The 16,582-nt window shown below is 47.3% G+C and overlaps 1 protein-coding gene across 5 annotated transcripts in view; it reads right to left on the bottom strand.

Annotated features, from left to right (window-relative positions):
• Positions 1-16,582, bottom strand: part of ccdc24 (coiled-coil domain containing 24) — a 30,317-nt gene that overhangs the window by 7,306 nt on the left and 6,429 nt on the right. For 4 of the 5 annotated variants that reach the window (XM_066681526.1, XM_066681527.1, XM_066681524.1 and 1 more), the window contains exons 3-6: positions 12,857-13,020; positions 4,541-4,690; positions 4,166-4,270; positions 114-168 (exon numbers count right to left, since the gene is read on the bottom strand). In XM_066681526.1, coding sequence (XP_066537623.1) covers positions 114-168; positions 4,166-4,270; positions 4,541-4,690; positions 12,857-13,020 — 474 coding nt within the window. The remainder of the gene's footprint in view (positions 1-113; positions 169-4,165; positions 4,271-4,540; positions 4,691-12,856; positions 13,021-16,582) is intronic. The other variant, XM_066681528.1, reaches the window with a different exon arrangement.

The raw sequence follows: 16,582 nt of genomic DNA, 5'->3' as shown, positions 1-16,582 counted from the left end.
AGAGGGGGGGAGTGTCTCCTGAGTGATGTGTTTGAGACTCAGTAACAGGTGGTAGATGGAGATGACTAATTAACTCAGCAAAAACTATGAGATTAAATAAAGGAGATGCCTACCTGCAGAAACTGGACGTCCCTTTTCAACACCTCACACTCCTCAATGAACACCGACCTGTTAATCAACAGAAAATTAATCAGCTGTTGTTGGGGAGTTTACACTAAAGAACGGCCATGAACGTCGGCTCCTGCGACCGAACCTGGGCGAGTTCTTCACACACAGATCACACACAGATCACACACCAGCTTCAGAAATCGTCTTATTTCACTCCTGTTTGGTTTTAACGTATAGGAGACAACAGGCACATTTCATTCTTCGTTGTTTACAGGTAAATAACGTGATCCTGCTGTCCCTGCCCTCTGAGAGCGGAACAGATTCCTGGAGGATAATGTTTTATCGCAGCTGTCGGTCTAAATTAGTCCTCTGGTTTGGCTTAAAGTTTTAAAAAGTAGTTCTCCGTGTCTGAAAGAGTGAGAGATGTTTCCATGCTGCAGCGAAGCCTAGGCCGAATCCCAAGTGTCTCCCTACACCCTCCTTATCCTCCTGATGCGGATAAACAGGTCACATGTCTTCAATTTCAACATCTAAATGAGGACTAAAAGTGCTGACAGAACCAATATTTCACGCGTGCGTTTGTGTACTGAGTAGGTCCCCAATATGGCGGCTGCTCCGCACTGTGACATCAGCTGCAGGCCGTGGATGCATAGGCTTGAAGACTATTTATCCTGAGTGAAATAAGTGGTCAGTGTTTTACACACACGTTAAACAACCAGGTGTTCTGAAGTCACACACCTTAGGAACCAATCCCAGCAACTTTAGAGGTGGGGCATTCAAGCGACAGGAAAATAGCAGAAGGTGGGCGGAGAAGAACCTTCTATTTCAAACAGAACAAACTACACCAAGATAAAACCAGACGCCAGAAAGACATTGAGGTGTATCAGTGTGAACATGGCACCAATCCATCCCTCAGACCCCTCAGACTGAACCACAGAGTGTCATCATCTCCAGATCAAGTAGGAGATTCCTCCAACAGCACAGCAATGACCCGTCTGGGAAATCCCAACCAAAAGAACCCAGAAGAACATCTTTAATAAAAATGTGTTTGTGTTTCCTCATTTTGTATTTTGCACTATTTATAGTTACACTTACATAGCGCCTTTGTAGTCACCCAAGGGTGCTTTAAAATCAACACCGAACAGAGCACCATTCCATTCAAATCTCAATCCACACACAGTGGTAGCCAAACGCTCGCAGGATCCTCTCAAGGAGGAACGACCCTCCACCGGGAGGACTGCGTCGGACGCTACGGGGTTCACCCAGAGCACAACACTCATTCACTCACTCCAGGGCAGTTAACAGAGAAGCCAATTCCCCTAAATTCAATGTTTCAAGACTGTGGGAGGAAACCAGAGACCCTGGAGGACACCCTTGCAGACACAGGGAGAACATGGAAACTCCACCCAGATGGGACACTTATATCACACTTCACGTATATTTATTATGACAAAACTGTCTATAACTGTTTACCGAATAAATGCACATTATTACATTCTCCAGATTGAAATAAACAAATGTAGCCTACGAATTTATACAACTAAATGACTGCGCCCAACCTGGCCTCTCCTTTCTAACCGCTTTACTCCACCCCTGTAAAGAATGGCCTACTTCTTCTCTGTTAAACAACCACTGTTCTCTTCTGATGGGCTTCACTTTTTTAAGTGTGAAGGAATGTAATATAGGCCAGGGTCTGCAACTCATCTGCCCACAATGACTGCGGTTGTTCTGGTGGTGGGGAGACTGAACTGGCCCAGTCACTTTGGGTCTCAAACACCCCCCTCCCTCACACACACACCCCACCCCTAAACAGTGCCCTGCCCCAGCCTGGAGCATGCCCAGGAGAGACAGACCCAAGAGAGAGAGAGAGAGAGAGAGAGAGAGAGAGACAAACCCAACAGAGAGAGAGAGAGAGAGAGACAGACAGACAGACCCAAAACAGAGAGAGGGACAGACCCAACAGAGAGAGAGAGAGAGAGAGAGGGAGACGAGAGAGAGGGACAGACCCAACAGAGAGAGAGAGAGAGAGACACAAACCCAACAGAGAGAGAGAGAGAGACACACACACAAACCCAACAGAGAGAGAGAGAGACACACAAACCCAACAGAGAGAGAGAGAGATAGACACAAACCCAACAGAGAGAGAGAGACAGACCCAAAACAGAGAGAGAGAGAGAAAGAGACCCAATACAGAGAGAGAGAGAGAGAAAGAGACCCAATACAGAGAGAGAGAGAGAGAAAGAGACCCAATACAGAGAGAGAGAGAGAGAGAGACCCGAGAGAGAGTGGGACAAACCCAACAGAGAGAGAGAGAGACAGACCCAAAACAGAGAGAGATAGAAAAAGAGAGAGGGGGGGGGCAAACCCAACAGAGAGAGAGAGAGACACTGCTGGAGAAACACAAATAGAAAGAAAAAGAGAAATAAAGTGAGAAATTCTGTTGTCACTAAGCGGCTTTACAGAAATCCTGAGTCTTATCTCCAAGTGAAGAACACTTCCTCAGGCATTAAAAGAAGATTCTCCTTTAGAACAAAAGAAGAAACAAAGAGAGGAACCGTTTAGAACAAGAGCAATATCACAACAAAGAGGAATCAAGACTCACAACCTCTCAGAGCAAGAGGACAAACAGAGAGAAGGAGCGAGACTCTAAAGGGGAACCCATCTTCCTCTGATAGACACTGGACAGGAATACAGCAACACAACTAGAGCAATATCAATCAAGAATAAAACTGTAACAGAAACATAACACAGAATTGAAAGCATCATAAAGTATGGGTAAAAATCCCTCTCTCACAGCATTGCTGTTGCATTCACACTGTGAGGATGAGAGGAATGGACAGATAATAACAGCAGACTAACAGCCAGTCTTGCTAAATATTACTTCCCCTATTTACACTGTCTGCACACAGACAACTGTCTACTCTGTGTCCACTGTGTTTCCAGACTGCGACACTGAGCAGGAAACATGTCGACTATAAAGAGTGCAGTCTGGGACATTCATGTCTAAAACACAACACCCACCAAAAGCCCAGGGGTTCACGTGCAGAACATAGCAAGCTCTCAGAATGAGATCTGTGTGTTATGTAAAAGCTTAGAAAACAGACTGGGTTGAGGCTTTCAGAATCATTTTTGGGGGAAATCTAATCTACATACCGTTCGTCTTTAAATATAATCTGAACATACGTTAAACCAAGCCAATCAGCCGAGGTGTGTTCAGTGTCTTTTTGCTTCTAACGCAGTGGCTGTAGCCTAATGCAGCTAACAAATATAGGGGACTTTACATACGCCGACCAGAACCATGCTCACGCAAACTGAATCCTCCGGCACTCATCTCAAGTCACGTTGAGCCCCCTTGCACTAATAAATGTGAACCTTAAATCTTCATTAATGGATTGATGAGCTTGAACCAATCACAGTCCAATATTTTAAAATGCACCAATCAGCCACAAGCTTACCACCACTGACATGTGAAGGGAGTAACACTGATAATCTGGTACCAGTTCCATCTGTCGACAGCAGCGACATGTCACGCAGCAAGTGACCAGTCAGTTACTGAAGTTGATGCTGGACGCAGGAGAAGTAGACGAGTGAAACGATGATGTTTATAATCTCTCGGACACAGAATCTCCAGAGCGGCAGGTCTTATCGAGTGTTCCCAGCGTGCAGCGGTGAGTTCCAACCAACATTGGTCAGAGAAAGGACACCCAGTGGATGCTCTAGACTCAACAGTACTGGAGAACCCTAGGCACAGGTAATCCAGCGCAGCACTGTGCACTCTGAGCCCTTTCTATCAGAGAAATATCAACCCTAAAGGGCACCAGATCCTTATACTCACCCATATCTCCTGTTTCTAACATCACCATCAGGAGCCGACTGTTCACATGCTGCCGGGAATACACCCCGCTCCCTCGACAGGTGCCAGTGTGATCAGAACCTCAGTGTTATTCATGTCACCGGTCAGTGGTGTTAATCTTGTGGCAGACTGCTGTGATATTCCTCTGATTTTAAAACACAGAATAAACACCTGTTTAGGAGTTACGACGACTGTGCAGCTTACTTGAGATGTTCCACGACCTCGTCAATGTGGGTGACGTTTAACTTATGCCTCAAAGCTTCAATTTCGTCCCCACAGCTGGAACGAGAGGACAACCTTGAGCTTGATCTGCGACAACAACAAAGACACGAGCTTATTAGGTCCGAGTGGATGCGGATTATACGGTGTAATCCAGTGGCATAGTTTAGAGATGGCCATAAACACAAACCTAGCTCTAGTTAAAGTCTATAAGCAACACAGAAGGCCAAGGAATGTGATTCTAGGTGTAAGGAATATGTTCATGCGAAGGTTATTGCAGTTTATCCACATCCCTTCAGACATCACAGCACATATAATTAAGCTGTATTTGACACTGGTCCGTCTCGCGTGGCCACTCACCTGCTCCCACTCCGGCTGAGACTGGACGCTGATCTGCTGGGTGGTGATGTGCTTTCACACCGGCTGCTGGGGCTTCCTTTTCTGCTAACGCCACCAAGAGCATAACTCACCACCATGGGACTATAGCGAGACAAGACTTCATCTTCATCTCTGCAACACACACACACACACACACACACACACACACGAGGGTTTTCTCAGGGAACGAACAAGGGAGAGTATTACAGAATGTCTCCGAACTCAAGACAGCGATAAATGATGGTATAAATGAGGTTCTTCTTTTCTAAGAAAGCTTAACAGTAGATATCGGAACAATGCTGTGAGTTTCTGATTGCATTCAGCCACATTAACAATAGTGAAGCGAGGCACTGATACCGGATGCTGGATCGTGATCCCAGATATACTGGATGGTGCTCCATCTCTCCAGTTCCACACATCACCCAAAACTGGCCTTCTTCACACCTCTCTAGTGAATCTTAAACACCGTGGCCTTAGCACCTCACAGTCCTCCAGAGCACCCCATTCTATAAGGTCTCTGCTTTTCAATAGAGACTATACCAGCTTTAGACAGGGTGTGTATCTGTAGGTTGCCCATGGCTACAACTACCTTCACAGTGAACAGGTACAAGCTTTCCTGCTTTGTGAAACTCTATGTTCATGCCTAATGGCTTAACATGAGGGAGAGAGAGAGAGAGAGAGAGAGAGAGAAAGAGCGCGCGCGAGAGCGAGAGAGAGAGAGAGATTATGGGGGCTGTGGGCAGTGATTGGGGCTGGGCAAGAAGCATTTCTTTCATCCTTTGCCAATCCGCTAGCCATGAAACCGGAAACTTCCTGGAATCCCAGATGGTGTGTGCGTGTGTTTGAGAACTACAATACCTTATTATTAAGAGGCTTACCATCACACACTGTGCTTGGATGTGTGTGTTTAGTCTACTCTGCCTCAGAGAGTTTGAACTCCCATCAAACAAGTGTGGCTCTCAGACTAAACATCGTTAGGTCGTCCATTACAAGACAACACTGACACTTGCAGACAAAGAAAACATAAACACAGAACAAGAAGAAGAGTGATTCTTACACTCTGGTTTCTTTCTCATCCACTCACTGCCTACTTTATTCCACACACCTACAGCACTGTTCGAATCCCGCACTGGGTGACTGTCTGTGAGGAGTGTGGTGTGTTCTCTCTGTGTCTGCGTGGGTTTCCTCCGGGTGACTGTCTGTGAGGAGTGTGGTGTGTTCTCTCTGTGTCTGCGTGGGTTTCCTCCGGGTGACTGTCTGTGAGGAGTGTGGTGTGTTCTGTCTGTGTCTGCCTGGGTTTCCTCCGGGTGACTGTCTGTGAGGAGTGTGGTGTGTTCTCTCTGTGTCTACGTGGGTTTCCTCCGGGTGACTGTCTGTGAGGAGTGTGGTGTGTTCTCTCTGTGTCTGCGTGGGTTTCCTCCGGGAGACTGTCTGTGAGGATTGTGGTGTGTTCTGTCTGTGTCTGCGTGGGTTTCCTCCGGGTGACTGTCTGTGAGGAGTGTGGTGTGTTCTCTCTGTGTCTACGTGGGTTTCCTCCGGGTGACTGTCTGTGAGGAGTGTGGTGTGTTCTCTCTGTGTCTGCGTGGGTTTCCTCCGGGAGACTGTCTGTGAGGATTGTGGTGTGTTCTCTCTGTGTCTGCGTGGGTTTCCACCGGGTGACTGTCTGTGAGGAGTGTGGTGTGTTCTCCCTGTGTCTGCCTGGGTTTCCACCGGGAGACTGTCTGTGAGGAGTGTGGTGTGTTCTCTCTGTGTCTGCGTGGGTTTCCTCCGGGTGACTGTCTGTGAGGAGTGTGGTGTGTTCTCTCTGTGTCTGCGTGGGTTTCCTCCGGGAGACTGTCTGTGAGGAGTGTGGTGTGTTCTCTCTGTGTCTGCCTGAGTTTCCTCCGGGAGACTGTCTGTGAGGAGTGTGGTGTGTTCTCTCTGTGTCTGCGTGGGTTTCCTCCGGGAGACTGTCTGTGAGGAGTGTGGTGTGTTCTCTCTGTGTCTGCCTGAGTTTCCTCCGGGAGACTGTCTGTGAGGAGTGTGGTGTGTTCTCTCTGTGTCTGCCTGAGTTTCCTCCGGGAGACTGTCTGTGAGGATTGTGGTGTGTTCTCTCTGTGTCTGCGTGGGTTTCCTCCGGGTGACTGTCTGTGAGGAGTGTGGTGTGTTCTCTCTGTGTCTGCGTGGGTTTCCTCCGGGTGACTGTCTGTGAGGAGTGTGGTGTGTTCTCTCTGTGTCTGCGTGGGTTTCCTCCGGGTGACTGTCTGTGAGGAGTGTGGTGTGTTCTGTCTGTGTCTGCCTGGGTTTCCTCCGGGTGACTGTCTGTGAGGAGTGTGGTGTGTTCTCTCTGTGTCTACGTGGGTTTCCTCCGGGTGACTGTCTGTGAGGAGTGTGGTGTGTTCTCTCTGTGTCTGCGTGGGTTTCCTCCGGGAGACTGTCTGTGAGGATTGTGGTGTGTTCTGTCTGTGTCTGCGTGGGTTTCCTCCGGGTGACTGTCTGTGAGGAGTGTGGTGTGTTCTCTCTGTGTCTACGTGGGTTTCCTCCGGGTGACTGTCTGTGAGGAGTGTGGTGTGTTCTCTCTGTGTCTGCGTGGGTTTCCTCCGGGAGACTGTCTGTGAGGATTGTGGTGTGTTCTCTCTGTGTCTGCGTGGGTTTCCACCGGGTGACTGTCTGTGAGGAGTGTGGTGTGTTCTCCCTGTGTCTGCCTGGGTTTCCACCGGGAGACTGTCTGTGAGGAGTGTGGTGTGTTCTCTCTGTGTCTGCGTGGGTTTCCTCCGGGTGACTGTCTGTGAGGAGTGTGGTGTGTTCTCTCTGTGTCTGCGTGGGTTTCCTCCGGGAGACTGTCTGTGAGGAGTGTGGTGTGTTCTCTCTGTGTCTGCCTGAGTTTCCTCCGGGAGACTGTCTGTGAGGAGTGTGGTGTGTTCTCTCTGTGTCTACGTGGGTTTCCTCCGGGTGACTGTCTGTGAGGAGTGTGGTGTGTTCTCTCTGTGTCTGCGTGGGTTTCCTCCGGGAGACTGTCTGTGAGGAGTGTGGTGTGTTCTCTCTGTGTCTGCGTGGGTTTCCTCCGGGTGACTGTCTGTGAGGAGTGTGGTGTGTTCTCCCTGTGTCTGCGTGGGCTTCCTCCGGGTGACTGTCTGTGAGGAGTGTGGTGTGTTCTCTCTGTGTCTGCGTGGGTTACCTCTGGGTGACTGTCTGTGAGGAGTGTGGTGTGTTCTCTCTGTGTCTGCGTGGGTTTCCTCTGGGTGACTGTCTGTGAGTAGTGTGGTGTGTTCTCCCTGTTTCTGCAAGGGTTTCCTCCCACAGTCCAAAAACACACATTTGTAGGTGGATTGGCAACTCAAAAGTGTCCGTAGGTGTGTGTGTGTGTGTGTGTGTGTGTGTCTGTGAAGGACTGGCGCCCCCTCCAGGGTGTATTCCTGCCTTGCGCCCAATGATTCCAGGTAGGCTCTGGACCCACCGCGACCCTGAACTGGATAAGGGTTACAGATAATGAATGAATGAATGTATTTCAGGGCATTCAGTCATTAGTGAGGTCAGGTCCTGTTGTTGGATGAGGAGTTCTGGATCACAAACCCAACTAGAATTAACCCAAACGTTATGCTTTTAAACCCATCTAACCCCAGCTTTGCATTGAGCGCATTGACCTCAGTCTCATGTGTCTTTGTGAAGAGTTGGAGTGTGGTTTGCGGAGTTGTAATCCAACATCAACAGCTCATCTCATGGCCATCAAACCCTACCAGAAATGTTACAACATCTAGTGTAAAACTAGAGGCTGTTACTAAAGTAAAGGAGGATGAAACTCCTTAATAACACCCTTGATGTAGGATGAAATGTTGGATAAGTAGGCGTCCATAAAGTTTGGGCCAGAGGTAGTGTAAAACTGAACTGCACTGAAGCAAACAATTTTTGATTTCAGAAGCAAATCAAGTGGGAAAAAGCAGCCAAAAGTATGTCAAGCCGGTTCTTTGGCTCTGAATCTGATACGGGCTGTGGGTATTAGGCTCGTTTCGGGGAGTCGGTGGGGGCTGGGCAAGAACAGAGGACACATTGTGGTCTCAAGAACAGATCAGAAAGCAGCACACAGCTGCTGTCTCAGTGAGGGGAGCCCTGGAGAAAGATGGTACCGTGCTGCAACATCAAAAAGAAAAGCCTTGCTATTACAGCTTTTCTAAGGGACGCATCCAAGCTAAATAAGGCCCCTTTCAACCCACTTGTCCTCCAGGTTCCTCCATGTGAAATACGTTGTGCACACACAAAACATCTCAAGCTCAGAGGCTTCCTGCGCTGATTGTTATTCCACTTCTCCAGCTGAGATTTAGGGGTGCTCCTTAAGGCCACTTTGGAGAAGCCCTATCCTGAGGTCCTCCTACACAATGGACATCGGGGCAGGGGCTAAAAGGACAGGTGCAGCTCACCCATAACAAATCATAAGCCACAAAGGCTGGAGGCGGACCACACAGAAGGGGAGGGAAGCCGGGAAAAGGGAAGGGAGAGAAAGGCAGAGGGGGGAAAAAAAAACAGTGCCAATCAGCTCCTATAAATCAGGTTCTTTTACGGAAGACAGGACCAGCCCATGGCGGAAATATTCCCAGCAACATCCGAGTCAACCGTGTCCTTCTGTGGGCTGCATAGGGTGTTAATTATTCTCTCCCAAATGTCCACAGTCCCATCCTGATGTAGGTAAAGAGACATAATTGATGTGTTAGCTAAAATAGCCATCAGTGTTCTCATCCAAGCGAACTGTGTGTTGGATAAGAAGCAGTGGCTGGCTTTAATGGCCTGAGAAGAGGCATGTACTGCCTTTTCCCTCCTGTTTGGGGAACATCGCATATCTGTAGGAGTCCTAGCAAGTTGGCAACATTTAAATTTGGGGGAAAAAAAGAAAAAAGAAAGAAAGAGAGAGTAACAAAACCAGTGAGAACAGTGGGCATCAGCTGGTGTTATGTTGGGGGATTTATTTCAGTGGCTCCTTGTGATTAACTGGGCTACAGTTTGCCATGCACCTGCTCTAAACAATGAGGTGCACGGCACCAAATGCAGCCTTGGGCCATTTCCTCTGAGATTTAATGAACAGTTTAAGGCACATTTTTCCGGACACAGTTTAAGTCTTGGGTGGACTGAACGACACTCTCAATAGTGAACCTCCATTGAGGAAAGCACATATTTCAGGCTATGATTAGGCTTTATCTGCATCTGGGGATGTGCGTCATCCCTCTTACATCATCTGCGATGACCGTCTCCATGTAAAAACCGAGCGGGGCTTCAGCATGCTACGAAACATCTGTGCGTAAATAACTCCACAGGACAACGAAGAGACTACGCTTGAAAAGGACCAACTTAGGCAGTGACGGCATTCTTTCCAGCATCTTTCCATCACTTAGAGACGACCGCTCCTTCTGTCTTATTGGCACCTGTAAATTACTTCTTTAGCAAGAGTTGAATGGTCACCCGAAAGCATTGTTACGACAACCAGTGGGACCCCCCAGAAAGCCTGTACACAGCTATTTTACCACAAAGGACCCCCTTGTGTTGTGAAAACTAGGCAACAAATTACAAAGTGATCATAAAACGCTACAAATTAAAAGAGACAAACAAATGATTAGTTAAACTAACTGTAAACAAATATAAAACACAAAAGCTTCCTACAACACACACAAACAACATCAACACAGTCCTATAACGTTCCAAAAAACCTACAACACGTAAACCCACTCTTTTCTCTGAAGCCTGCCCAAGTTTGCTAACAATTTCAAACCCAGTGTTCATCCTTTAGAGCTCTGACTACTTTGACAAAGTGGAATTCTGACCTATGACCCCCCACGCCAGGGTTTTTAATGGTCAGCACATATATCAACTCGTTTATTTGTGAGAGAACTATGTCTTAGTTTAGCTAAAGGATGACTGGATGAATAATGGGGCTTGGGAAAACACAATAGCCAATTAAGTCCCAGTCAAACTGGGCCTCTGGAGCTAAAATCTACTGGGTTATGTTTTTCTTCAGTAACTCGAACAAGTCTGAGGTCCCGTCACAGCCAAAAACATATTCTACAAAGCTATGTAAATCAGTGATGTAGCTTCAGAAATAACTGTATTTTTTGGTTTCTTTGTTCTGTTATTTGTTTAAAATGCTTCCATTGACAGTAGCACATTTGTAAAGTATGTCCTTTCCACTAATGTTAGGTTTGACTCTTAAGGCTTAATTTCTTCTTCACTGAGGGATTTACTTAAGTCCCTTAAAAGATGTCCTTACGTGAGGAAAAATGTGTTAACAGATTTTTTTAAAGTGAGTAAAATTCTATTGTTTCCTTGGAAACCGTTGTTTACATGCACTCCCTGTGATACCCGTTATCTCCTCTGTTGTACCAGCTCCCAAACCTCAGCAGGCGTTTGAAACTCGGTGAAAGATACGGCACGCTGTTGACTCGCTTATTACTGACTGGAAGGATCCCGTATGTGGAGATGTTGGGTGTACAATAACTGGCAGAGGTACAGTCACTGCAGAGTAAGGCTTTTTTGTTGTTTTATTGGGTAACAATACCCACATATCACAAACAACAGCAAAAGAAAAACACAAATTCCTTGAGCTATCTTGGGTGCAGCCTCTCCCCAGTCCGGCCCACTCCAACCCAACCTTCCTCCTCACACCCCACGCTTAAACACCTTCCCCTCATTAACACTACCTGGGATATACTACCGGTTAACCAGGAACATCACTTTTCATCCCTTTAAAATAACACCAAGCACCCAAATACAACACATTATTCATAATATTTAACTGAGAAATTAAAACAGGCTCAGTGCAAATAATTGGATAATAATTGTAAATGAAGCGTGTGGTAGTGGGTACCTCACTAGCCACACGTCCACCTATCAACGTACAGAAAACTGGATTATGAAAACAAATGGCCACACACTGAATGGACACCCGTTGTTAGTGAAAACCCCAGTTCATACGGCACGGTGAAAACTGAAGTGACTATGAGACCAACGCACCCTGCGAGGAATAATGTGAGTTTTAGCAGGCGTTAACACAGATATTATTCATTCATTCATTCATTATCTGTAACCCTTATCCAGTTCAGGGTCACGGTGGGTCCAGAGTCTACTTGGAATCATTGGGCGCAAGGCAGGAACACACCCTGGAGGGGGCGCCAGTCCTCACACACACTCTCACACACAGATATTATTAAACAAATCGATATTCATCGATTGAAATGTGTGTGTGTACATATTGTTTCAGCTGTCACGAGCATATGTCTAGGCTCATGGGGCTGTGAGCCAGTGAGAGGGGTTTCTTCACCCCTTTCACACCGTAGCGTGATCCAACTCAAGACGATTAAACAAATCATGGACTGACTGCCGATCAAATCTATGATTTAAAATCAACTGATCGTCATTAAGCGTATCCCGTGGGTTTCCTTAATTTGGTTGCTGAGGTGTTTTGTGCAACGGTTTAACGAACTTTAACGATTCCGTAAGGAATAAGACAAAGACATCTTAACTACATAAGAAACCTTTTAAAGAAAACCTTTAAGAAAAGAGTCAGGGTGTTTTTTGCAAACAATTTCATTTTAAGGAAAACATTGTTTAAAAGATATATTTCTCTCTGAAACCAAAACATTTCTCCCCATTGATTACATGTCATCTTCATATCTCTGTCCACGCAAAATGCAAAAATGACTTGAAATCACTGACATCAGCCCGTTAGCCCACTCAGAGACATGAGTGATAGCCTTGACCCTTCCTCGCCAGTCTTCAGGAACCGCCATTTTTCTTCTCTGAACTGTCCCACCAGCTGCTAGTTCAACCAGACCTGGACCACATTTGACATTCAGGTCGGTGGATATAATAGCACTGAGAGCAGCACACTTTGGTGCCTCTGCACTGCAGTGTAACGTAATTAAAGCAGTTCAGCTGTTAACATGTGATTAATCCTCAAACCAGAGCACAGACAAAAGAAACCCAGTGGGTTTCAGAAACATAAACCAAGTGGAAAACACAAGTGTGAGGCTTCTGCTTTTTCAAAAAGCTACATTTTGAAAAGTCTCATGTGAAATGAGAGGTGCGTGGATGGAGCATTCCTATATATTTAAATAAACAGATCAGTGTGGATGGCACCTAAAAGTGGAATATCTAAATAAAAGGTTCCCTGGAATTGTGCTGGCTATTTCTAGATTAGCTGCTGAAGACTTATGGAGCAATCCTGCCTTTTTATTTCAGAGCTGTGGTGGTGTGGTATAAGGAAGGGGTTCTTCCACCACGTGTGATTAACCTAGAAATGAAGCTTTCAGAAGCATGTTATAGTGTTATCCTCCATACCTGCCCAGCCTGGCTGCTTTCTCTCTCAGGGTGAGCAGCAGCAGCTGGAGCTCGGCCCGTAGCAGGTCTTTGACGGCTGGGGGGTCAGCCAGAGCACGGCAGGTGATCTGAGGCCTGCGCTTTTCACTCTGTGCCTTCTGCCAAATCTGCTCCCACATCTGCACCTACAGTGGGTTAACAGAGGAAAGCAGGGTGTCACAACACACACGACTGGATTTACAGAGCACAGCTGTTCTAATAACAATACTGGTGTTGCAGCAAAACCTTCACCAGGACAAAAAATACTTTCATCTTTGAGAATTAACAGAAAATGAAGCTCAATTTTTGGTTCAGATGTGAACACAGCCATCCTCCACTGTGAGAAGACAACACTGTGTGTCTGAAAGCATGTGGTGCTGTCTAAAGCCAAGATCTGATTGGTACATTCTTGATTCGTATGTAGATTAAAGCTTTAGGTGTATTTGTGACATGGCGCTTGATTTACTTCTGATCCAGCAACTGCATCTGTGCCCAGAATGTTTCACATTTCAGAAGCCAAACATTGACACATGGTTCAGTGGTGACAGTGGTCTCATGTACACCTTCTTGCCATTGGTAGGTCACAAATTAAAGGAAAGAACGTTTGAAAAGGGATCAATTTATAAAACGACCTGAAAAGATTTGTTGGTATGAACAGAAAAAGATTAGAAATTATTGGGATATTTCAAATTCTGCTTTCAGTACACTGTCAGACAAATATATCACAGTCATGGTACCTTTCACTGTCACTGTGGTGGAACACAAAACAGACCATAATAATAATGATACATTACATTTACATCGCTTTTCAAGAACCCAAAATGCTTACAGTTAATTTAAATAATACAGCAACAGACAGACAACATGAAAAACAAACACGGTACTGGGAGGCGGAATGCAACAAAGAAAGCTAAGTTTAAGCTGTGACTTAAGAGAAGACAGAGGGATTGACTGCTGGATTTGTGATGAAGACAGTTCCAGAGCTGGGGAGCAGCTTGGCCTCAGAGGCTGTGAAGGTTATGAGAGTCGTGGGGGAAGATCTAAGGTTATGAGAGTCGTGGGGGAAGACCTTCAGAAGAAGGTCTGAAAGGTAAGAAGGGTCAGGTTTATTTAAGGTTTGGTACGTGAGCAACAGGATTTTCAATCAATACCAGAGAGGAGAGAGTTGCAGTAATAAGGAGGGTTTGAGATGAATGCATGAATGAGTGGAAGAATGAGTTAACGTGTAGGTCAAGATTAAGGGGGGAATGAAGTATAAACCCCAGGTTACAAACTGTACTGGGAGGAGCCACAACAACAACATCGCCAGTAGACGTAAGTACATATTCTGTACTTTTAATTAGTATTCAATCATTTTTGTAGGGTTAGGGTCTATATTTCTTCATCATAAAACCATTTAGGAAGCTCTCTGCTGTTTGGTGTCTTGTGCACTACACATATAGAGTGTTTGTCTGAGGAAATCATAAAAGAAATCCTATCAAAGCCTGTTAAATGCTATAAGACCATCCGCAGAGCAGCATGATATTCCTATATTTCAGTAAGTGTAAGGTCCACTGGAACTTAGCCAACCCTCTGGAAGTGTCCACAAAAAGAAAATTGAACCCAGATTGAACTGAAGGGTGGTGTGGTGGTAGACAATGAACCAAGAAAAACTTCCAAAGAGATACAAGCTGAACTCCAAGGTCAAGGAACATCAGTGTCTGACTGCACCATCTGTCACTTTCTGAAGACCCTGCAGGACTCCATTGCAGAAGGAAACATAAAAAAGGCAGACAGGTATTTGTTAAAATGCACAAATGACAAACCACAACGCTTCTGGGAGGAACGTCCTGTGGGCAGATGAGACAAACCTGGAGCTTTGTGGCAAATCAGATCAGCTTTAGCGCAGCATAGCTTTGGTCGCAATGGGTCCAGAGCCTATCTGGAATCATTGGGCGCAAGGCGGGAATACACCCTGGAGGGGGCACCAGTCCTTCACAGGGCAACACACACACACACACACACACTCACACTTACGGACACTTTTGAGTCACCAATCCACCTACCAACCTGTGTTTGTGGACTGTGGGGGGAAATAGGAGCACCTGAAAGAAACCCACACAGACACAGGAAGAACACACCACACTCCTCACAGGCAGCCACCCGGAGGAAACCCACGCAGACACAGGGAGAACACACCACACTCGTCGCAGACAGTCACCCGGAGGAAACCCATGCAGACACAGGGAGAACACACCACACTCCTCACAGACAGTCACCCAGAGGAAACCCATGCAGACACAGGGAGAACACACCACACTCCTCACAGACAGTCACCCGGAGGAAACCCACACAGACACAGGGAGAACACACCACACTCCTCACAGACAGCCACCCGGAGGAAACCCATGCAGACACAGGGAGAACACACCACAATCCTCACAGACAGCCACCCGGAGGAAACCCATGCAGACACAGGGAGAACACACCACAATCCTCACAGACAGCCACCCGGAGGAAACCCACGCAGAGAAAAGGGAGAACACACCACACTCCTCACAGGCAGCCACCCGGAGGAAACCCACGCAGACACAGGGAGAACACACCACACTCGTCGCAGACAGTCACCCGGAGGAAACCCATGCAGACACAGGGAGAACACACCACACTCCTCACAGACAGTCACCCAGAGGAAACCCATGCAGACACAGGGAGAACACACCACACTCCTCACAGACAGTCACCCGGAGGAAACCCACACAGACACAGGGAGAACACACCACACTCCTCACAGACAGCCACCCGGAGGAAACCCATGCAGACACAGGGAGAACACACCACAATCCTCACAGACAGCCACCCGGAGGAAACCCATGCAGACACAGGGAGAACACACCACAATCCTCACAGACAGCCACCCGGAGGAAACCCACGCAGAGAAAAGGGAGAACACACCACACTCCTCACAGACAGTCACCCGGAGGAAACCCACGCAGACACAGGGAGAACACACCACACTCCTCACAGACAGTCACCCGGAGGACACCCACGCAGAGAAAAGGGAGAACACACCACACTCCTCACAGACAGCCACTCGGAGGAAACCCACACAGGGAAAAGGGAGAACACACCACACTCCTCACAGACAGCCACTCGGAGGAAACCCACACAGGGAAAAGGGAGAACACACCACACTCCTCACAGACAGTCACCCGGAGGAAACCCACACAGACACAGTGAGAACAGACCACACTCCTCACAGACAGCCACTCGGAGGAAACCCACGCAGAGAAAAGGGAGAACACACCACACTCCTCACAGACAGTCACCCGTAGGAAACCCACACAGACACAGAGAGAACACACCACACTCCTCACAGACAGTCACCCGGAGGAAACCCACGCGGACACAGGGAGAACACACCACACTCCTCACAGACAGTCACCCGTAGGAAACCCACACAGACACAGAGAGAACACACCACACTCCTCACAGACAGTCACCCGGAGGAAACCCACACAGACACAGGGAGAACACACCACACTCCTCACAGACAGTCACCCAGAGGAAACCCACGCAGACACAGGGAGAACACACCACACTCCTCACAGACAGTCACCCGGAGGACACCCACGCAGAGAAAAGGGAGAACACACCACACTCCTCACAGACAGCCACTCGGAGGAAACCCACACAGGGAAAAGGGAGAACACACCACACTCCTCACAG

The sequence above is a fragment of the Hoplias malabaricus genome, chromosome 9, assembly GCF_029633855.1.
Source record: "Hoplias malabaricus isolate fHopMal1 chromosome 9, fHopMal1.hap1, whole genome shotgun sequence".
NCBI classification, from domain to species: domain Eukaryota; kingdom Metazoa; phylum Chordata; class Actinopteri; order Characiformes; family Erythrinidae; genus Hoplias; species Hoplias malabaricus.
The sequence above is the reverse complement of the archived record's forward strand: the minus strand, read 5'-3'. Positions and strand labels throughout refer to the sequence as shown.